At 38.3% G+C, this 23,749-nt stretch overlaps 1 protein-coding gene across 1 annotated transcript in view; it reads right to left on the bottom strand.

Moving 5' to 3' along the window:
* PGGT1B (protein geranylgeranyltransferase type I subunit beta) overlaps positions 1–23,749 on the bottom strand; it is a 56,754-nt gene that overhangs the window by 12,165 nt on the left and 20,840 nt on the right. Inside the window, exons 3-7 of the mRNA XM_061158188.1 lie at positions 19,185–19,252; positions 15,082–15,233; positions 13,580–13,712; positions 6,153–6,198; positions 1,146–1,330 (exon numbers count right to left, since the gene is read on the bottom strand). Coding sequence (XP_061014171.1) covers positions 1,146–1,330; positions 6,153–6,198; positions 13,580–13,712; positions 15,082–15,233; positions 19,185–19,252 — 584 coding nt within the window. The remainder of the gene's footprint in view (positions 1–1,145; positions 1,331–6,152; positions 6,199–13,579; positions 13,713–15,081; positions 15,234–19,184; positions 19,253–23,749) is intronic.

The following is a 23,749-nucleotide window of genomic DNA, read 5'->3' as shown; positions in this document are numbered from 1 at the left end:
TTATAATGGATAAATCAGCTTTGACAACTCTGGAGCCCTTAGATCAAAAAGGAGAGACAACCAGAGACTGATTATATTATATTCCTCTTGATGTGATGCAATAGAAAATATACATCATCCTGACTTGATATTTAATGATAATAAGGCATTATGGCTGAATTTTTAGAAGACAGAATATTACATCTCCATTCTTTAAAAAGCTATCTTTGTTTAATGATTGTACTGAAGAATTTCCAGATAAAGTAGAAAGGGGTTATCTAGGAATTGCTTTAAAATAATACAGTGAGGAGGAAAGTGAGTAGCTGTATGAATGAATGAAGGCTGGCTTTGAGATAAGAACTGCTGAAATTGGCTACTGAACATACTAAGTGTTCATTATACACCATTTTGTCTTTTCACTATGTTTGAAATTTTCCATAATTAAAAAAATTAAAATGGTGCACCAGATGAATGGTACTAGAAGTGAGAACAGAAAAAACATTCTGCTTTCTTTATTTATTTTAACCACATGTATAAATTTTAAGAGAAAAAATTAACATGTTATATAGATGATAAATATACTTTTGTTAGATTCCAGAATATCAGGCCTAGGTGATACTTGCAATTTTAGGATACAGAAAACTTGTGGGTACTCAATGGCTAATAATCTTATGGATTTACACATATCAAAAGGTAGCAGAGATGGGGAAAATGTATGACCATATTAATGAATACATTTCAGAAGGCTTATACAAATAAATGAATAAAAAACAGAAAACTTTAAATAGTTTTTAAAGGAATTACCCATGGTTTATCTTTTAAGGAATTTTCCCATAAATCCTTTACTGGTATGTTCAGACAGATCGTCCATCTAGGGGGACTACTGGTAAGTTTCAGTTACAAGCTTTTTATAACACTACACCTAGTTTCTTATATAGGTTCTAGGCACTAGGGTTTTATAAGAATAAAAATTTTTAAGTAGTACAACAGATAACTGACTTCTGTGGAAAAACCATACAGTGAGTGACCAGCTTTGCCAAAGCAACAGGAAAAACTTTTTGGCTTTAACCTAACAATATTTAATGAACATTACAAAGACCAAACTCTTTAAGCACAGTTTTTATTAACAAAGAGTAAAAGTTTCTCATTTTTATTATTTCTCTTACCTTTAGAGTTGCTCCCACCCAAAAAGAGTAACAGGTGTCAACAGGCTTATTAGGCCTTCCATGATAGCCATTCTGCTGTCTCATTATACACCACCGTTTTATCCTGTTCAATTCTTTTTCTGAGAAAACTTCTTCCAGTTTACCCATCAGGCACAGTGATGCAATGCCACAAAAAGTCGATCCTCCTGTTAATTAAAACCACACAGTACTTTAAACTTACTAGATGTCTAGGAAAGTAATATGAAATGATTGAAGAAAAAAATGGTTAAGTAATTCTAGAAAGCAGTGAAAGAAAAGTAAAATTAAAAGATAGTTTTTATATTACCATTTTATTTACTTAAATTCACTATTTAAAATAACCACTAGGCACTGAAGTCTTCAATATAAACTTGATGAAACAGAAAAAATTTTTAAATAATTTAAAAGAATCATTTTTTTAAATGAAAAATGTAAGATTTAGAAAGCAGTTCAAAATTTTATGGTTAATAGGAGAGCTGAAACTAAAGTCTAGGACTACTATTTCCTGTCTGCCACTCTTACACCTGAGTGTAATTCCCTTAAAAATCACAGTGTACTGTTCATGAACTAAGGTCCCATCTGCCTAAGCTACAGACTAATTTTTACATGTAACATAAACTAGAGGCTTAAACGCAGTCAGCTTCAGAAACTGAAAGAAGAAAAAGTGAAAGTCGCTCAGTTGTGTTCGACTCTTTGCAACCCCACGGACTATTATAATACAGTCCATGGGATTCTCCAGGCCAGAATACTGGGGTGGGCAGCCTTTCCCTTCTCTAGTGGATCTTCCCAACCCAGGGATCAAACCCAGGTCTCCCACATTGCAGGCAGATTCTTTACCAGCTGAGCCACAAAGGAAGCCCTTAAGTTTATCTTAGGGGAAGCCTTAAGTTATCTTAAGGAAGAAAAGTTCCTTAAACAAAGGAATAGAAAAGGGAAAGCAAAAGAGTGTGTGTGTGTTGGGGGTGGAGAAGAAAACTCTTATCTGGAAGTAGATGCACAATACGTATCCATGCTCACCATGCTAGACTGAAAAACTCCCCACCCGCCTTCCACCACGACCCAGTGATACCCAGGTCCTAATCCCTGGAACACGGGCACGTTTCCTTATACGACAAAAGGGACTATGAAAACGTGATGGAAGTTACGGATTTGAGATGGGGAGATTAATCTGGATGGGGGCCACCCTAAATGTAACCACAAGTGTCCCTGTAAGAGAGGGACAGATAGAGATTAAACCACAATCAAGAAGGAGGCGATGGAAGCAGAGACCCAAGTGCTGTGACGGCACACCAAAGAACGCCAGCAGTCCCCAGAGGCTGACCGAGGTGAGGGAACAGACCCCTGTGCCCCCAGAAAGAGCCCACCCTGCTGACACCTTGATCTGAAGCCCTGTAAGGTGCAGTTCAGACTTCTGCCTCTGGAGCTATGAGAACAAATCTGCCTTGTCTTACACCCCTAAGTTTAGTAAAATGCTATAGCATCAAAGGAACCAATACAGTCACAAAAGTAACTACTTTCCTCAGGAAATGAAAAGCCAGTATTTTTCCACATAGGAAAAAACAAACAAAAAAATTCCACCACTTTCCATTGGCACTATCTGATGTCAACTCCAAACAATCTGAAAATACTCCATATTTCCAATTTATTACAACTTCATCTACGGATTTTTATTAATTCTAGCTCTTTAAATAGATTGTTCCTAATATGCCTCATTTTGCAGTTCTCCTTTTGGTGTTACAAATCTTGGCTATATTCTCTGGCAAAGGAAAAGTGAGCATTCGCTCTAGAAAATGTAAGGCTGCTATCACACTAAAATGGTCACTGTCAAAAAATAAAAACAAACAAACAAATAAATAAAGGGTCACTGTAAGAACTATTTAGTCTTCAGATTTTTTTCCCAATGGAGAAAAAAAAGAGGAAGATCTATGTTAGCAATGAGTGTATTAAAACAAAAGTAAAACAAATATAACCTTTTAGATTAATTTCTATTCAGCAACTATCAGTCTTATTCCTCCTTCAATGACCTACTAGTCTCAATTTCTCTTTTATGAAGCTGCCCATGACTTAAGTATTACACATCATTAAATATAAAGCCTCTAACAGAAAGTACATAATTTTTAAAACTAACTACACCAAGAAATAAAGAGGTATTTAATTGCTACTCTCCAAAATAATTGTTGGAATTGTTTAAAGCAAGCCAGAACAATTCAAAATAAAAATACTCTTTACTTTGCCCAAGCAACCAGATTTTGAAAATAACAACTTCTGAAGTAAGCTTGGACTCTGAAGAGCCAAACGGTAATTACAAAGTCTATGCTTTAAGCTAAAACCCACTTATCAACATTTATTCCTAACAAGTTCCTGTCTAAACAATCATAAAAAGCCAGTTCTAAAAACCTGGATTAAAAGTAGCATATTAGAAGAGTATAAGAGGCAGACACAAAAACAGCAAAAGATAGGTAACATTCTGACAGTAAGTATATTAAGAAACATTACTAAAAGAGCAGGCACAAGAACTCAACCAGAATATGCTTTTAAGGCTAAATATTAACAGAATTAGGTCAATGATTCCTACAAGCTTCAAAAAATTTCGAGAACATCCCATCATTATATTATAGTACAATTTAAGAACTGCTTCTCATAATAATGATCCAAATTCTAACCTTTGTTCATTATGCCTGAGTTGAAGAAGGGTTACAGGCCTGCCAAGCTATTGCTCACTTGCCCCTTGCTCGCTCAGCTTTTGGGGCAGCCAAGACCTGGGTGTTTAGAGCTCCTCGGGGCACCACTGTGTCCTACAGATAGATGTTTTAATGTTCTTGTGGGCTGTGAGGTTAGACAGGCTGAGAAATAAATAACCTCCTTTATCGAAGGCATTAACAGTAAGAGAGTATTAAGGCACATACAAATAAGAGAAAGATTTCCAGATAGAGAATGGGATATGTATATATGGTTGGTTTGCAATTCTAAAAATGAGCTGTGTTTGTGGTTGGTTTGCAATTTTAAATAGGGGGCTTATCCAAAAATACCGTTTGAGCCATTACCTGGAGGATGTGAAGTGAAGATTGGGGTGGCAATAGCAACTGTGTCACTGGTCATCACCACTTAGTAAGTGGAATATGCTTACAGTTGCACAAAGAGGAAAGCTGGCATCTGTAAAAACGTCTGAGAAGACGGGGTCTGAGCTCACTATTGTGAAGGACGTTAGTGGGCACCGTGGCTGAGGAGACGCTTAGCAGCGCAAGAGACTTGTAGAACAGACACCAGAAAGTGAGAGTACATTCTCTGGGATGTGAAGGAGAGACGGCTGCTCAAACCTGATACTCTCTGATGGAAAGAAAGGAGAACAAAGACGCCTTCACAGAGTGCCCAAGCTCCAGTACTAGTTTTTAGAAGGAGGTCTCTCTTGCCAGTGTAGCTAGGGATAAGACAAGGAGGGGAGGCTATACCAAAGCCTTCCAGAACAGTACTTCTCAGCCCGTCAGCTCACAAGAACATTAACGCATCTGTAGGAAACAGTGCTGCGCCGAGGAGCTCTAGACACCCAGGTCTTGGCTGCCCCAAAAACTGAGTGAGCAAGGAGCAAGCCTGGCAGGCCGATAACCCTTCTGCAGCATATCCGGTACCTTGGCACCCCGACAAGGAAGCCCTTCCCTCTACAGCTTTAGTCCTGAAACCTACCAACCCAAAAAGACAGGTAAAAGGAAGATGTAAGCTTTTAGGCATGAACCACAGTTCATCAATGATGGTCTTGTTGGGTGGGAGCCTACTTGAGTCAAATGGACTCAAAATCACTACTTGTGTGACTCAGCAAGCCTTTTTTTTTCCATCAGACAGATGACAGATTTCCTCTTTGTGCAACTGTAAGCATATCCCTCCTTACCAAGAGGTGACAACCAGTGACACAATCACCACTGCCACCCCAGTCTCGTACAGACTCAGGCACACACAAGAATTAAGACGTCCTAATTACAGGATGGCTTCAGAGGAAAATCCCAGTGCTTTATATGCCCCTCTGTGACACACGCTCTGCCAACAGCACTGAAGGAGGCGTGGGAACGTGACAGGGAGGACAGACCCGAGAGGCCAGGTCCTGGCGAAGCACAAGCATTATGGTTAAAAAGCTTTCAGACCTGCTCTGTGCTTTCCAAACCAGTTTCCCTCACGTCTCTGACCAAGAAAGACGAGAGCCTCTGAGCGACTCGGTGAGGAGCCTAAGTCGCACCCCTAGTGCTAGGGCTGAGACCTGGATACGGATGTGTTCTGTCCACGCCACTGTGCTAGCAGAGGGACGGACACACCAAGTGAGCACAAAAGCACGGCTGTGAGAGAGAGGAAGTAAGTTCATTCAGAAAGCCTCCCTGACCTGAGTCTTTTTCTTTTTTTTTTTAAGGAGCATGGAAGTATATTTTCTTCTACATGAAAATTTTCCACTTGAAAGAGCTCAGGCTATTGATGTGCTAACAGACTGACTATTGCTCACTCTTCTGGTTCTGTCAAAATTGAGGGAAAATGTGAGAGAGACTGTATTAGTGTATGCAGTGAACATGTGCCATACAGAAAAACGTCTTATCACTATGACTTAGTACAATTACATTAAAGAAGGTAGAAAAATTTTTCTTCTTCAGATTCATTGATTCATGTTCAATATTCTGTATCTAGCTTTTTAGTATTACACCAAAAAAGAAAACTTGCTGTTTTCTAACAATTTCTTAAATCCTCCCAAGATGTTTTCATGCAGCTAACAGTTGAAAAGATTAGTAGAAAATACTGTTTGAACATTCTGGTCTGAATAATCTCTGAATGATTACTGACCTAGAAGAGGCTCAAGTTGGCACAACAGTGTCAACAGGGAGAAGTAGGAAAGAAGATAACCAGGCTGCATCAAGGGTCGGGACAAACTTCTGAGGTCCTACATGTTGGAGATACCACGATGTTATTTAGAGAAACAAGAGAAACCACACACCCACTGATTTTAAGATGCCTTACCATGAGATTCAAGTCCAGCTCCCTGTGCCAGCCCATTGTCATAGGACTGAAAAAGAAAAACATTCAGTTAACACTGAAATAATAATAAATATGCTGTCATGATGCTAATTTTTCTTCTTGATCTAATTTTATCTCTCCCTTTTATCTTTCAAAACATGTATTCTTTCCCATAATTAAATACATCTAGGCATTTTCAAATCCCTGATCTTGTCTTATTCACCAAGCTGAATCAGTAAATGTATATACATTAGGCACATTCTGAGAAGAGACTGTTCAAAGATGGCACTTACATATTTAATCTTTACCCAGTAAAAAGCCTCAACCTTTATTCCTCCACTTGCAAGAGGTATGAGTTTAAGGAAAACTTATATAAGGATTTCATACTCATATATATAACATTATAAATACAAAACAAATCTGTTTTGAGACTTTTGGTTAGCCCTACCTAAAATTTGAATTTCCCCACATATCCCACAAAATCAAAACAGGATAATAATAATACAACTAAGCAATTATCCTTCAATTAAAAATAAATTAAAAAAAATAATACAACTATATAGAACTGAAACCCTATCAAAGCTGGAAGACATGCTGAAACTTCAAATTACCTGTCTACAGAAAAAGAAACAACAAATCTCATACTCCTGATACACTTTTGAAGACAGCAAGGGCACTTCATGAAAAATCGTGAGGAAGAGAGAGGAGCGGGGCTGTCTGAGATCACCTAAAATTACTGGCTCAAGAGGAAAGGCCTCCGTAAGTGTGAAGATACAGGAAATCCTTGTTTTGCGCTCTCCCAATTACACACAAACTCCAGTAACACAGCGTGCCCCCATTTCAGTAGTGGCAGTACAGTAACTATGAGCAGCTGCATGCAGCACAAGCTTGCTGCTCGCCCTCCGCCCACGATGACTGACTGACAGAGTGCGTCACGAGCCATGGACATGCACGTCACCTTGTGCGCAGTCTCTGGCCGGTCACCGCGCGGTGCTCAGCGCAGCCGCGCGCATGGTCGTGCTGTTTCTCTATATTAGAATGAATAACCCACATGATGCTTGCAAAACGTCGTAACCAAAGAAGAGACTGGCCACCAAAGGTAAAAGTGCAGTGAAGAAGCGAAAAACAGTAGCACTGAAAGTGAAATTGAGATCAAACAGTAATAGAAGACATAGTTATCATGACAGTGCTGGTTGTTTGACACTAGATATGAAGGCAGAAAAACTAAGGGAAGGCGAAATTTCTACATGAATGAAGAAAGTGGCTATCATGAAAAGGAAGATGTTCTAGAGAAGTGATGTTGGCAAAAACTTCACATAAAAGGAATTCTCAGGTATTTCACAACAATGACAATGCAAAGGACGAAATGCTGGAAGTTGGTACTAACTTAGAAAAGAGTATAATCATTTACCAAGACAGAAAAGATGCCTGCTCCGTACTGTAAGTTATATAATGAGAAGACAAAGAATGCTGTTCAAACTACTCCTTATGAATTTTCTACACTTTTTCAATATTGCTAATGTTTTAAATTACAGTGTACTAACCAATATTGGTTTACCATTAAAATTTCTCTATACATTTATAACTGACAGTAACATTAATAGTTTCAAATGTTTTGGCAAAAAATTAAAGGTCACAGAACAAGTGTCATTTTTCCCACTGATGATTAAGATCACTTTGCATCGTTTCAGTCAGCACAACCATCGTGACAGTCTGGTGTGACCAGTCAAAGCGAGGATGCCTGTACTATATACAGAGTTCTGGTAACACTGAGCACTAACCCCAGGAAAGGGGCTGAGGAGGGCATGCAGGTCAAGGTGGTGGCGTTCAAAGGGCAGAACTCTGGTGAAGACAGAAGAAGAGAAAGGAAGAAAGAAGGGCCCTTTGAAGATCAGGTAACAAAGGAAAACTCCAAGGAGCAAAGTTTAAAAACCCAGGAAACAAAAAAGAACTCTCTCCTAGCAGAAAATCATAGAACTCACTACCCTTCCCCAACCACTACACAAACAAAAACACACTCTAAATTTAAAAAATCATACTCTGTTTCTCTGCACTGAAAAGACGGCACTCTTACTAAACTAGGAATTCTTGTAAGAAAAAAAAATCCACTAATCACTAAACAGAAAAAGACAAATCCAAAGGAACTCTGAATCTCTGAGATGAAAACATGGTGATCACAATGAAAACATCTCTGTATAGGAAAATCTGCCTTCACCTCCAAAGTATGGTGAGAAGCAAAAGAAAACTGTATACCCAAACTCAACTGTATACCCTCAAATAAGCACTTGGGAAATGAAAAGAGATTTAAAGTTAAAAAATGAAAAGGATAAACAGTAGGAAGAAATAAAGAAAATTAAATGATTTCAGGAAAAGACATTAAGGGACATGTAAGAAAGGCTGAAAACAACCAAGAGAATAAAAATGAGATAAAGAAGCAAGTAAAAGGAGTTGAAGAGAAAGTGGTTGAAATGAAAGATGAGCAAAGAAAGAAAATTACACAAAATTGCAGTACCTAAAGAAAGAGGAAAAATAATGGACTACAAGTAGGGGTCAGTAATCTGGAGCCTGCAGGCTAAACCTGGCCTGAGGCTTGTTTTGTATAGCCCTAAACAGTCAATCTCAATCTTAATAAAATAAATGCAAATTTGGAAACACACCAAGGTATCATTTTTCACCCACCAGATTGGTAAAAATAAAAACACTGCAACAACATTCTATTGGTGAGCCTGTGTAGACAGAGGCACTCTCACACACTGGTGGGAATATAAACTGGTTCATATTTTAGGAGTGAAAATGAAAATTTATGTATGCATTTACTTTTTGATCAAGCAATTCCTCTTCTAGGAATTTATTTTGAAAATATATTCCCAACAATACATAAGCATACATGCAGAAAGGATTAGTTTCAACACTGTTCGCCTTAGGAAAATACATACCCTATGTATAGAATAGTTGGAAAAAACTATGATATGCACATAATGGAGTGCTACAAAACTGCAAAAAAAAAAAAAACAAACAAACGAAGAATGAGGAAAATTTTTTTGACCTGATACAGGGTGGTTTTCAAACTATACTGTTAAGTAAAAAAAAGCAAAATGCAAAAAAGTACTCTTTTGAGTGAGCGAGGACGACAAACCAGAAACTAATGAGAACACTCACCTACAGAGTGAATGGGTACATGGCGGCAAACACGGGAGTCAGGCAGAGGAAGGAGACAGGAGAGAGGGGAAGCCCCTGTGAGTTACACAGCTTTGAACCTAAATTCTGACTTTCAGAAGCAAGCTAATATATCACATATTAAGGAAATAAAATCAACAAAGTTGGGGGGGGATGGGAGGTGATCCTAAAGTAGAATCCAAACAAACAACTCTATTTCAAATGACATAAACATACTAAAGGTTGGGGGTAAGGTGGTCGTGGAGGGAATAAAAAAATCCCAAGTGTTTTTTAAATATAACATTCTGGCAATATACCCGTGGGCTCTAAGCAAAAAGAACCAATGTATTCTGGATAACAGGAGTCAGGCTTGTCACTGCCCAAGAAGGGAGTCACAGATGAAAAGAGGGAGATTGAAATGAACTGAATGGAGTTAAAAAACAAAGATCATGGCATCTGGGAGAAGTGAAAGCTGTGACAGATTTTCTTTTCTTGGGCCCACAAAAATCACTGAGGATGGTTACTGCAGCCATAAAATTAAAAAACGCTTGCTCCTTGGAAGAAAAGCTAATGACAAACCTAGATAAGTAGGTCAAAAAGCAGAGACACCTCACTTTGCCTACAAAGGTCTGTATAATCAACGCTATGCTTTTTCCAGGAGTCATATAAGATGTGAGAGTTTATCAAAAACCATGCATACTAATGAAACGATGAAAGTTGCTTAGTCATATAAACAAGGCTGAATGCCAAGTAATTGATGGTTTTGAACTGTGGTGCTGGAGAAGACTCTTGAGAGTCTCTTAGAATGCAAGGAGATCAAACCAGTCAATCCTAAAGGAAATCAACACTGAATATTTGTTGGAAAGACTCATGTTGAAGCTGAAGCTCCATTACTTTGGCCACCTGATGAGAAAAGTGGACTCACTGGAAAAGATTCTGATGCTGGGAAAGATTGAAGGCAAAAGAAGAGGGCAGCAGAGAATGAGATGATTAGATAGCACCACTGGCTCAATGGATATGAATCTAAGCAAACTCTGGGTGATACCGGAGGACAGAGGAACTTGGCATGACAGTCCATGGGGGTCACAAAGGGTCTTAGTGACTGAACAAATGGTGTTGGATTAAAATGAGGTATTAGTATCAACTCGGGCTTCCCTGGTGGCTCAGACGGTAAAGAATCTGCCTGCAATGCAGGGGACCTGGGTTCAAGTCCTGGGTGGGGAAGATCTCCTGGAGATCTTCCAGTGGAGAATACCCACTCCTGTATTCTTGCCTGGAGAATTCCAGGCAATGGACAGAGGAGCCTGGCAGGCTAAAGCCCATGAGGCCAGAAAGAGTCAGACATGACTAAGCAACTTTCATCGTTTCATTAGCATGAATTCATAGTTTTTGATAAATAGATATAAATGTGTGGATGTGTGTAAGGGGGCTTTCTGTGTATACATATATACATTTCCTACCTCTGAGACAGGGGGTAGAAGCAATGACATCCTAGTACCAATGAGCACATTTTGTGCCCAAATCCTGGTTTCTAAACATCACCCTTCAAAAAGAAGAACCAGAACTTCTTGAAGAAATGACCAATTTTAGAACTTAGGCTGGGAAATTAAACTATGAACCCGGAATATTTTGTGCCAGAGAGCAATGATGTGCTCAAAAATGAACGGGACACGTCAAAAGGGCATAAGAGCCTGCATGAAGGGGTTTTTGCTCGCTGAATCTGGGACAGTATCAAAATAAACGATCAGTTCAGTTCAGTTCAGTCGCTCAGTTGTGTCCAACTCTTTGCGACCCATGGACTGCAGCATGCCAGGCCTCTCTGTCCACCACCAACTCCCAGAGTCCATCCAAACCCACGTCCATTGAGTCAGTGATGCCATCCAACCATCTCATCCTGTCGTCCCCTTCTCCTCCTGCCCTCAGTCTTTCCCAGCATCAGGGTCTTTTCAAATGAGTGATAGTCACAGATAATAACCCACTGAATCAAACAAGAATCTAGAGTTCTTGTTGAAATTAAATAAATAAATAGATAAAGGTGAAAGGAAAGCTTTTTGTAGCAGCAGAATTTTAACTGATAATTACAGAATGAATGGTAGAGCTGGAAAATCATCAATGCACACTAACACTAGAGGATAAAAGTTTGATGAGGGACAGGAAATTTACATAGGTTCCAAGTATCTCACCATGAGATACTAAATAGGATCACAACCAGAAAAAACGCTAACTTTACAGAGAAACATCTGGCATACACCACCTTAACCAAGTGATCAAAGTTAACATCACCAATAAGGCGTATCAACAGGTTGTACCTCCAAATACAATGCACTAAGAAGAACGTGGTATTACTTCTACAATGATCATGCCACAATGCCTATCACTGTTAGGGAAACAGGGGAAAGTCTTGTTCAGGCTTCAGAAGCAGGGGAGCAGCCCTCCGACTTGCTCTGACCTGCGTGGACACTGCCTGGATTCCATGCCTGCTGGCAAGCACAGCAAGTCAGGCAGCACTTCAGATTAGAAAGGGAGTTCGTCTTGAAATTCTTGAGCCCCTGATGGTCTGGCAACCCCCACCCCCTCCCCAGAGGGTTTAATGGAATTCTATAACTCATAAGGTGAAACAAATCTTTCCATATTGTAGAAAGATTAAAGTAAAACCATACCTGCATTTTTGCACACAAACTGATACAAACTGATACTGCTATCAGCTTGTGGCCTAGGATTATAAGCAGGAGCCCCCGAAACTGTGATTTGAAGTCTCACTGGCGGGTGGACGCACCTCCCCTGGACCCTTTCTCAGCTGGGCCCCCAGACTGCGATTAACAAGGGACTCCCTAGCGCTGTTCAAGTCTGGATGTAGCTCAGCCCAATTTGGTGATGTATGCACTGTTACCTCTCTCTACTGTTTACATTTCTTTTCAAATTATCTTTCTTCTATAAAAAATTGAAATTGTTTATGTGTGTAACAATGGTTTCTTTGGCTAACGAATCCTTTGAATTGAAAACAAAAGTAAAACTTTTGGCAAAACAATCACCCATCTTTGTCTATAACATCAAACTCCTTTTGTCCTAAAACTTCTTTAAAGGTTTGTTCTTTCTGCCTCCTGAGGCTTTTAAAAATTTGTGCTATTATATATTCTGTAAATTCTGATTTACATATTTAATTAAAAATAACTCTATTCCTCTAAGAACTTACATTTCTGCTCTGAAATATGGACTAGTAAAAGCTGAATTAACAGCCTAAAATATTTTAATCTATAAAATAAAAATTTGATATTTACTAAGTAAAATAAACCTGGGAAGCAGCACTTCTATTACTCTGATTTTATACGAAAGACTAAAAAGTAGAGCAAATGATATTTCCAGCTGAGACTAAGGTTTCCTTACTATTATTGATAAAAAAAAAAAAAAAGACTAACTATATTGTGTCAAAGAATAACATTTCTACTTGATACTCTCCTTAAACCTTAGATTTTTAAAAAAACCCACACATAAAACTATTTAGAAACCAAAAGTGATGCAAAAATCTATTGTCAGCCCAATCTTGCTACTTAAAATGGCTTAAGGAACCCACATCTCACACCTGATATATAGGAATAAACTCACTAAGTGAAGTGAAGTGAAGTCGCTCAGTTCTTTCCGACTCTTTGCGACCCCATGGACTGTAGCCTATAGTCCTCCATCCATGGGATTCTCCAGGCAAGAATACTGGAGTGGGTTGCCATTTCCTTCTCCAAAGAAAAAAATCTCACCAAGGGCACCACAATTCTCCTTTAAGTTTGGCTGTGACTTCTCAAGGACCCCTACTAGGATAGGCTACCAACATTTACTTTGAGATTTTCCTGTTTTTGGCTTCCAAGGCTGACCAGTTTCTTTCCACTAAAGACACTGTTTCTTTGGATACAATCATATTATATTTAAAATTTAATGGCTAAAGAGTCAATCTGTCCTTGAAGATTATTTTTACATGGCTATTCTGATGTATGATGCACCTAAAAAGCAATCTTATTGCCCTATTTCCAAATTACTGCTATTAATAGATGAGATGAGGCATGCCCCAGCTCTCATCAGTCATGTCCAACTCTTTGCGACCCCATGGACTGCAGCACGCTGGGCTTCCCTGTCCCATCACCAAGTCCCGGAGCTTACTCCAACTCATGTCCATCGAGTCAGTGATGCCATCCAACCATTTCACCCTCTGTCATCCCCTTCTCCTCCCAGCTCTCCTATATCAGCAACAATAACTAAAGGAGAGAATCACTATCAACGTAACTCACCATACTTCTTCTAATATAGCTGATAGCCTTTTTCATATCCATGCCAGACCAGTTGTTGAGCATATAGCAGATACAGGAAGCACAGTATACAAATCGCATGTCATTTTCACTGCCTTCAGGTACTGCACAAAAACTGAAAGTAAGAACATGATTTACTGTACTGTAATTTGTTTATTTGTACGGGGGGCTATTTAGAAACAGCCACTTCATGTTTTCACTCACAGAAAAACCTATCACTAATAACAGGATTTGAAAATCATATACTACTTGTACTATTCAGTGAAGAACAGGACTATTAACTTGAACGCTATAGAACTACCCCCAGATCATCACTCTGCTCCGAGGTTCTGCTGTCTGGGGAGCTTAACTCGCGATCGCAGCTATCCTCCCCAGGGGCCACCGCTCCAGAGTGAGTGCATCAGCCCTCAGCCACGGAGAGCTGTGGCCCAGGGGTCTGAGAGCTCAGGACAGAGACAGGAGCAGGTGAGAACTGGGAACTGTTGGTTTTGCCTATGTACAATTTCTTCTCAATGTATATATAGACAACCAGTATGATAACTGATCATATTGTTTTAATTTTTACCTATAATTAGTTTTAGAGAGGTATATAGTAGTGTTTCATGTCTATTCTTTTATTATAAACAAGGGTAAGACAGCAGTAACCAAAGACTACAGTGAAATACTGAGAAATTAGTGACATGTACTTGCTGAGTTAAGTATTTAGTTTTATAGTATTTCCAATTAACATCAATTTATCTTACATGTTTCCATTAATTTTCCCCCATTAAGAGCAGTGTTTTTAAGATAATGACAGGAAAATAGAGATAATAGTAGACAGAACATAGATATAACATGGCAGGATTTGTTTGCCAAGTTTTCTCTTTAGACAGAATCACTACTGCTTTATTACTTCTAAGATTTAAAAAAATGTTTCACCTTAAAATTTTTTTGTTAGACCCATGACTCAAATCATCAAATATTAATGAACTCACTAACTTCTTTTTCTAACCTTTAAAAATATAAAAACTATCTACACTAGAATATAATATTCAACATTCATCCCTTTTTCCCCCTGTAACTACCTTCAGGAATAAAAGTTCAGACTAAATAAACTTTTAAAACATTGAGACTAAATGTATGTCTGCTTCAAAATGTTAATTTTTAATCCAGAAGGTAAATTAAAGTAGATCCTAATCCTGAAACTATTAAACCACTTATTTATGGATCACTTATTGTCTCCTTTTAAAAAAAAAAGAAATAAAAATGGAGTCCTATTATTCTAATTACTTTTATTTTCATTCACATAAGAAATATTTCATTGATTAGGCATTTAAACCATATTATACAGTGAACTTTTAGGTGGTTGGAATAAGAATTTATGACAAATTCTATAGGTCTACTGTAGTACTATATTCATTTTTAGTTTCAAAAGATTTTTCTTTAAAAAAAAAAAAAAAAAAAACGGAGAGAGAGACAGACAAGTAACAAAAAACGACCTGTACCTTCCATCTTCTAGCTGAAGGGCTCTCAAGCCTGCTAAGCAAGCTTCTTTATTTACCCGGCTTAGGTCGTCTCCAAGAATAACTAGGCATGAAAGGCCAGTGTAGGTCATTGCTATGTGGCCACTATCGTAAGGATGAGCAGTTCCGGGATTCTAGATTCAAAATTAATATAATGTTAATTAGAAAACTGAAATGAAATCTTACTCCAGTATACAATTTGACAAGAAGTTTCGGTAAACAGTAAAATCAAATGTTGTTTTCACTGACTTGTATAGACATCTGGTAGAGAAAAATAAAACGCAATTTCATGTATGTCTCAACATAAGTATTACTGCATACTATCCAGGCACGTAATTTTAAAATTTATCCTCAAGCTTTATGGAAGTAGATTTGATATTCAAATAAACCAAATTATTTAAACTTTCTATTTGATCAACCAGATCAATTATAATTTATGCCTTATAAAGTTAAAAAAGCATGTAGAAATAATTATTTTATGCCATACAAATTCAAATGAAGTATACCACAGTAGTAATTACCATTTAAAAATAATACAAAACAATACAGTTGAAAAATCTTTTCCTATTCTCATATAGTTGAATTATTTGACTTTCTAATAACATTAACACTTAGAATAGCAAATAACAAAAAAATGCAAAGGCTTAAGATACTAGCATTGAAAAATTCTCTAGGATAAAATAACCTAACTTTTAAAGTTTAGATCCCAAATGAATACTGACTGTAAAAAGTGTTTTGTGAAGCCTGTTAGACTAGTAATCGCCCAGCAGAGCTGGGGAGTTGAACTAGGAGACTCATGTCACCAAGACATGCACTGAACTAGTCTCACTGATGTGACGGCTCCAACAAAACTACAAAGTTATAACAAATCTCTTAAGGTTTATAAAATATGTGACTTCTTGTAGGAAACCCTGCAGACTCCAGTTGGCACAGACATAGATAAAATTAACTTAAAAACTTGTTAAAATAAAAGTAAAAATGTAAAGCCAAGTAACCAGACTGCACAACACACAAAGCACTTAAAGGTTTATAATTATTTTCAAATGGCCAGTCCTATTAACTAGTTACTTTAAAAAGCTAATTTCACTTAAAAAATGTAAAATTTCACATTGTACTAATTTATCTCTCTGTTAAGAAAGTTTTGATTTTGACAGACTTAGAGTACCTTTTAAATTCATCCTTCTCATAGGCTTTCCTTCTGTTTTAGTTGGGCTCATCAATAACTGCTTCAAATACCTGAGTAACTGCTCAAAATACTACAAAGTTAAAATGAATCTTATACAAAGATTTTGGTTAAAATAGATTCCACTGCTTTCTACAATAAATGTTAACCTCTACACTACTGAAAGGCATCAAATCCTGGCTCTATTACTCACTGGCTTCCCTCATTCTGAAAAATGGAGATATTAGTATCCACTTCACAGGGTTACTGTGAAGATTAAATAAAGTTACTATCTATACAGATGCTAGTTATCTTACTGATGATGATGCAAGTGCAAGGCAAATATCAAAAGGGCCACTACTTCTTTGGAGTCATGACCCAAGGGTCTTAGAACCACCATTGACTTAATCAGAACACTTATCTGCTCACTGACCTTCTATAATTCTTTACAGAATAAGCCTGCCAGGTGTTCAAATATCCTCTAAATCTGAACTCACCCCACCTATCCAGTCTTACATATACAACTTATTATATGGTCTCACAAATATGACAAGCAAATCTTCATTGTGGTAATTCTTCCATTCTGAGTTCCTCCTTAGAACTTAAGCTCTAATATGCCTGGATATTCTATTCCACATTTATAACTGACTTCTTAGAATTCTTTTTTGGTTGCTGTTGTTCAGCTGCCAAGTCATGTCTGACTCTCTGAAACTCCACGAACTGCAAGATGCCAGGCTTCCCTGTCCTTCACCATCTCCTGGAGTTTGCTCAAACTCATGCCCACGAGTCAGTGATGCCATCTCATCCTGTTGCCCCCTTCTCCTCTTGCCCTTAATCTTTCCCAGCATCAGGGTCTTTTCCAATAAACTGGCTCTTTATATCAGTTGGCCAAAGTACTGGAGCTTACTTAAACTAAATATCTGCTACGTTAAAAGCACTGTGGCGAATCCAAACATAAATCAAATGTGTACCTTAATCTTGAAGGCAGAAGAGTGGTCTATTTGAATAAGTACAGTACAAATTAGGATGCAATAAGTGTCATGATGGAAACACAACAATACATGGATATAAGATTTTTTTTCTGCAGGATGAGAGAAGCTTGGTTAGGTACAGATGAAGAGGGGGCTTTAGGTAGGAAGAAAAGTAAAAGTAAAGCAGAGAAGGAAAAATCCTGGCTATGTAGTATGTGTTAAGGATAGTACATAGTTTCAAAGAGAATATGGGATTTGTTGGAAGAAAAACAGTGAGAAAAGGGGGTTGAGAGGACCCATCAGTGTTTCTCAAAAACTGTTCTATGGCCACTAGCGGCCCTGAGCATTTTTCAGATAAGTCAATGGCCTACAGGTGGTTTTAGAAGAAAAACTGATGGTATTATTTCATTTATATACTATATTAGAAAATCTTATTGCTTCCTCAGGTTCCCTTGGTTTCACCCCTCTCCTGGATTCTCAGCCACCACCCTAACAGACAACTCCTTGTGGGCCCGTATGAGTCTACCAGAGCCTCGAGCTCCTTCTATCATTCAACATTCAGATTAACGCAACACAGAATGGAGTGGGACCCAGCTTCCCCAGAAAATGCCTAGGTACCAATGAATTAGGGCCATAAATGGGTTTTAGGAGACTCTGTGAACCAAAGGCAAAAAAAGTTTCTTCTTAAACTTTATTCTTGTTAATTCAAATATGCTTTAGGAGAGGAGTGAGGGGGAAAAGGAAGCTGTTTCCTTAAAGTAATGTTATCAAAGAACTGTTTTACTCCAACAAGTGTAGGTATACATCTGTATAGGGTATAGTGTGGTGTAACGGTCATTATTATCAGGGTCACGACTTATAGATATCCTGTCCATTATGACTAAATGCAGGGCTATCTCTATTTAGCACTGTCTTAAGTTGTAAAGTATTTTATGCATCATATAGAAAGAACAATTTTTACTGACCTTTTTTTCTAGATTATCTAATAAAAGCAATGGGCATACGTGATTGGAGATACTTTAGCGAAGTCATATGACTTTCACATAGGCATGCTTGTCTACAGCTTAAGGCAAAGGAAGAAAGCTGAAGTGATGCCTCTGTCAAATCATGTCACCTCCTTCAAAACCACTGCTATTTATTCCAAAATTTTGAAGCAGAGTATGGAAAAACTGGTAGCATGCCATTTACCTTCAGTTTGGAACCAGATACAAATCTTGATGCACTCAGTGTAGCCAGATATTGGCTTGTAACCATTATATAAGCAGGCTGATCCCATCTAGGAAAAAGTTTCTATTTTGTGAGGTCTTCTTCCACAAAATGATGAAGCTTTTCTCTGCTTTCTATTGTAGAAAAATACTTTGTACACAGAGGAAATACCTAAAAAAGCTTGTTTGGGGTCTACCTCTTTGAAGAAGGAAAAAAGCTTGTCAGGACTCAGATTTTCTGTACCTGCATGTACTAATATCAAAGTCCTGCCTGAAACCTTGGAGACAACCTGCCTCTGTCATGAAGGTCATCATAATTCATCACTACTTGGGCCTCGAATCAGTGCCTTAGCAAGAACGTTTTCTTTCATTCCTAAGAAATGTGAACCAAATATAAAGTCCTACTGTAACCCATGGAAGGTTTCTTAGAGAACAAATGTACTCAAGTACTTTATTTCCATTTTCTCCAGGAAATCACCAATAATTTGCACACACACACAGGTGCAATAGCAACAAAAACATAATTTTTGTAACAATAGGAATTCCTGTGGGCTTATATACTGTGCATTATTTCAGGAAGCAGGGTGGGTATAGCTTTCCCTTAAAAAGTTACAGTTCATAAACACATTTATTTAGCTACACTAAAACTTGGAAACCTGGTTCTTTCCATATAATTTATTAGCTTTCTTTCTTACTAAAATCTCTACACTCCCCCTCCTCTTTCCTCCTAATCCAAACAGGACTAACCTTTGATGGATTGAATGGAATACCCAGGTAAGAAGAGCCTCGGAAACCACAGCGATTTAGATTTGATCCTGGAAAATAAAAACATGTACTTTTAAAGTGTACCTTATTTTCACACAGATTCTAAGGCAGTTCAATTATACAATCTCTCAGAAAAGGCACATTTTAGTACCAAAGCTTTGTCACTATCTCCATTTTCATGCTACCTAATGCTGAATGTCTGCTCTAGGAGCTTTACGCCGATTTCTTCATTCAATTTCCAAACCAGTCCAAGCCAAAATATGACTTCCTAACAGATACTTTTAATTTCAGCCTATGTCACTGAGTCCAAAATGTTTTCCTACCTTTTCTAAATGATGATTTTTCATGTGATCAACATATTCAACCTCTCATGCTATAGAACCGAAAGCAGAGAAGCACTGATAATAAGTGACATGTTCAAAGTAATAGCTGGTTAGCAACACAAATAGTCCCATCCAATGTCTTTTAACTTTAACTCACAGCTTCTTTACAGGGGAGAAAGGTTTAGGTATAAACTGTTCTACAGTTGCAGAAAATAAATGTACTTTACATTTTAGTATTAGATAGTCCTTCATTTTAAGTACAATGCTTTGTACAAAAGAACACTGAAGTAAGAACTTGGTATCTGCTTATTCAGAGCATGTTTAATCACATAGATATTTTTCCTACCTAATATTTTTCATTTTTCAAGATATCAATGGAATATAACTGGGAACCTAAGAAAGAAAATAGCTACACCCATGAAAGGAATTCTTGTGCACTACAGATGGGAATGTAAACTGTTGTAGCCACTCAAAAAATTAAGACTAGAACCACCATGCGATCCAGCAATTTCACTTTTGGATATATATATTTTTTAAAAAATGACATCATTATACCAAAGAGATTATCTGTACTCCCATGTTCACTGCATTATTCACAACACCCCAGACATGGAAACAACGTAAGTGTCCAACTATGAAGGAATGGATAGAAAAAATGTGAGGTATCTACAGACAAATGTATATATGTATTTATATACATACATACATATATATCACACACTAACACACGGGGAGTATGACTCAGCCATCAAAAGATGGAAATTTTGCTTCTTGCAACAATATGGATGAGCCTAAAGGGCATACAGTTCAGTTCAGTTCACTCACTCAGTTGTGTCCGACTCTTTGTGACCCCATGAATCGCAGCACGCCATGCCTCCCTGTCCATCACAAACTCCCAGAGTTTACTCAAACTCATGCCCATTGAGTCAGTGATGCCATCCAACCATCTCATCCTCTGTTGTCCCCTTCGCCTCCTGACCTCAATCTTTCCCAGCATCAGGGTCTTTTCAAAGGAGTCAGCTCTTCCCATTAGGTGGCCAAAGTATTGGAGTTTCAGCTTCAGCATCAGTCCTTTCAATGAATATTCTGGACTGATCTCCTTTAGGATGGACTGGTTGGATCTCCTTGCAGTCCAAGGGACTCTCAAGAGTCTTCTCCAACACCACAGTTCGAAAGCATTCAGCGCTCAGCTTTCTTTATAGTCCAACTCTCACATCCATACATGGCCACTGGAAAAACCATAGCGTTGACTAGACGGATCTTGTTGGCAAAGTAATGCCTTGAGAACCCCATGAAGAGCATGAAAAGGGCATCACACTAAGTGAAATAAACCAGACAGAGAAAGACATACAGTGCATGTTCTTACTTACATGTAGTAATCAAACAAGCTGAACTCAGAGAGAGGAAAAGAGTAGTTGTCAGGGCTGGCAGGGGGGAAGATGCTGGCCAAAGGGTACAAACTCTGAACTGTAAGGTGAATCGGTTCTGGGGATCTAATGTCTGTATAGCATGGTGATTGTACTGAACAATACTATATTGTATCCTTGTAAGTTAATAAGACCTTCAGTAGCAGAACTTAAACTTTATCACCACACACACAAAAAGGTAATTCTGAGGGGAACGGAGCTGCTAACTAGCCTTATTGTGGTAATAATTTCACAGTGTATATGTATATCAAATAATCATGCTGTGCATCTTAAACTTACATATATGTCAGTAGTATCTCCAGAGTGTTGGAAAGTAATTCAAAAGTATAAACCAAAAAAATGGTCATACCCACATTAGAAAGATAACTGTGGTTTTAAGAACTATTAGAAAATCAGCATGACAGAAATAGAAGGTAGGAATGTAGTAACAACAGACTGTATATGCATTGCTATTAAAAAAAAAATCAAGCTGACAAACTATTTACAATAGCTAGAACATGGAAGCAACCTAGATATCCATCATCAGATGAATGGATAAAGACGTTGTGGTACATATACACAATGGCATATTACTCAGCCATAAAAAGGAACTCATCTGAGTCAGTTCTAATGAGGTGGATGAACCTGGAGTCTATTATACAGAGTGAAGTAAGTCAGAAAGAGAAAAACAAATATTGTATATTGATGTATATATATGGAGTCTAGAAAGATGGTACTGATGAACCTATTTACCAGGCAACAATGGAGATGCAGATATGGAGAGGAGACTTATGGACACGGACTGGGGGAGGAGGAGAGGGCAGGACGAATGGAGAGAGGAACATGGAAACAAACACACTTCCATGTGTAAAGCAGATAACCAGTGGGAACATGCTGCATGACGCAGGGAACTCAAACTGGGGCTCTGGGACACAGGTGGGGAAGGGGGTGATGTGGGAGGAAGGCTCCAGAGGGTGGGGACACACGCACACCTGTGGTTGATTCACGCTGACATATGGCAGAAACCAACACAATATTGTGAAGCAATTTTCCCTCAATTAAAAATAGGTGAGTTTAAACACTGGTTCTGAGGTGAGGAACTAGCTTCACATCCCTATGACTGGTACATGACTAATCATAATTGGTTTTCAGGTACCAGACACTATAACAGGGCTTCCCTGATATATCTGTTGGTAAAAAATCTGCCTGCAATGCAGGAGACCCTGGTTTGATTCCTGGGTGGGGAAGATCTGCTGGAGAAGGGACAGGCTACCCACCTCAGTATTCTTAGGCTTCCCTTATGGCTCAGAGGGTAAAGAATACACTTGTAATGCAGGAGACCTGGGTTCAATCCCCCAGAGAAGGGAAAGGCTACCCACTCCAGTATTCTGGCCTGGAGAATTCCATGGACTATACAGTCCATGGGGTCGCCAAGAGTCAAACACGACTGGCGACTCTCCCTTTCACACTATTCAGTTTTATATCTCCTGAAATACTTAGAATAGCAGCTTATACATTAATCCTAGGTAATTTAGGAAACTTCTTCCCTAAATTTAAAACTCTGCACCAAGAATCTTCCCTCATTAACAACAACAAAAAAAATTAACTTAAAAATGAATACTATCTAATGGTGATGATTTTGATGAACATGGTTCTCTTACTTTTGCTAAAGACTTTTAAATTGGTAAGCCATTTAAGACTTGATAATACATCGTGAATCATAAAAAGGCTCGTACCCTTTGACTTGGTAACGATGCACATGAATATCCACTCCAGTAACTTCAAATATGAGACGATCATATGCACAGAAACACTCAGGATAGTATTTTGATGGTAAAAATTTTGAAGCAACACAAAAGTCCAATGGGTTAAATATATAACATATTGTATCTACTCAAAGAAAAGCAATGTATCTACTCAATTAAAAGCAATGATTTGGGAAAACTACATAGTAACACAGAAATAAATATGATTAAGAGAAAAGCAGGATACAAAAATATATGGGCACTATGTTTATAGTTAGGTGAAGTGTACTTATCATCAAAGCTTCAAAGGGAATAAACACAGTAATTTGTGGGATATGAATAAAGCTGAATGTTGTCTTTGTCACTGTTGTCATCACAAATTACCACAAACTTAGCAACTTAAAACAACACTCATTTATTGTCCCACAGTTCTGTGGGTCAGAAGTCCAAGGTAGGTCTCCCTAGGCTAAAATATCTACGTGTTGGTAGGGCTACATTCCTTATTGGAGGTGCTGGGGAACAAATCTGGCAGAAGTAAGTTCCTTGCAGTTGGAAGACTAAGGTCTCTACTCGCTCGCCATATGTCAGCCAGGGCACGCCCTCACCGCCCAGAGGGCGCTCTTGCCACTCCCTGCGGCTGGGCCCGTGTCTCAGAATACAGCAACGGGGCCCAGATCCTTTACGCGTAGACTCGCCCTAGTTTCCCCCTTCCGCAGCATCTCTCTCTCGTCCTCCTTCCCTGCACTTTTCTCTTTCTCGTTTGTCTTCTGTAATAAGGGCTTATGTGATTATACTGTGACTGTATGTATAACAACCATAGGACAATCTCCATATTTTAAGATCAGCTATTTAGTACCCTTAACTTCATCTGCAGCATCTGTAGTACCCAGATTAGTGCTCGATTGAAAAACCAGGGAACAGGAATTATGGGGGGAGAGGAGGTGACATCTTCAGAATTCTGCCTAATACTCTTTCCATACTCCAAACTGGATGTAACATTGTATTTTTTTAATTAAAAATAAATTATCCCTTCCTTACCAAGACACGAGTGCCTTTATCCTTTTAGTGTCACT

This window comes from Dama dama, chromosome 12 (genome assembly GCF_033118175.1).
Source record: "Dama dama isolate Ldn47 chromosome 12, ASM3311817v1, whole genome shotgun sequence".
NCBI lineage: Eukaryota > Metazoa > Chordata > Mammalia > Artiodactyla > Cervidae > Dama > Dama dama.
The sequence above is the reverse complement of the archived record's forward strand: the minus strand, read 5'-3'. Positions and strand labels throughout refer to the sequence as shown.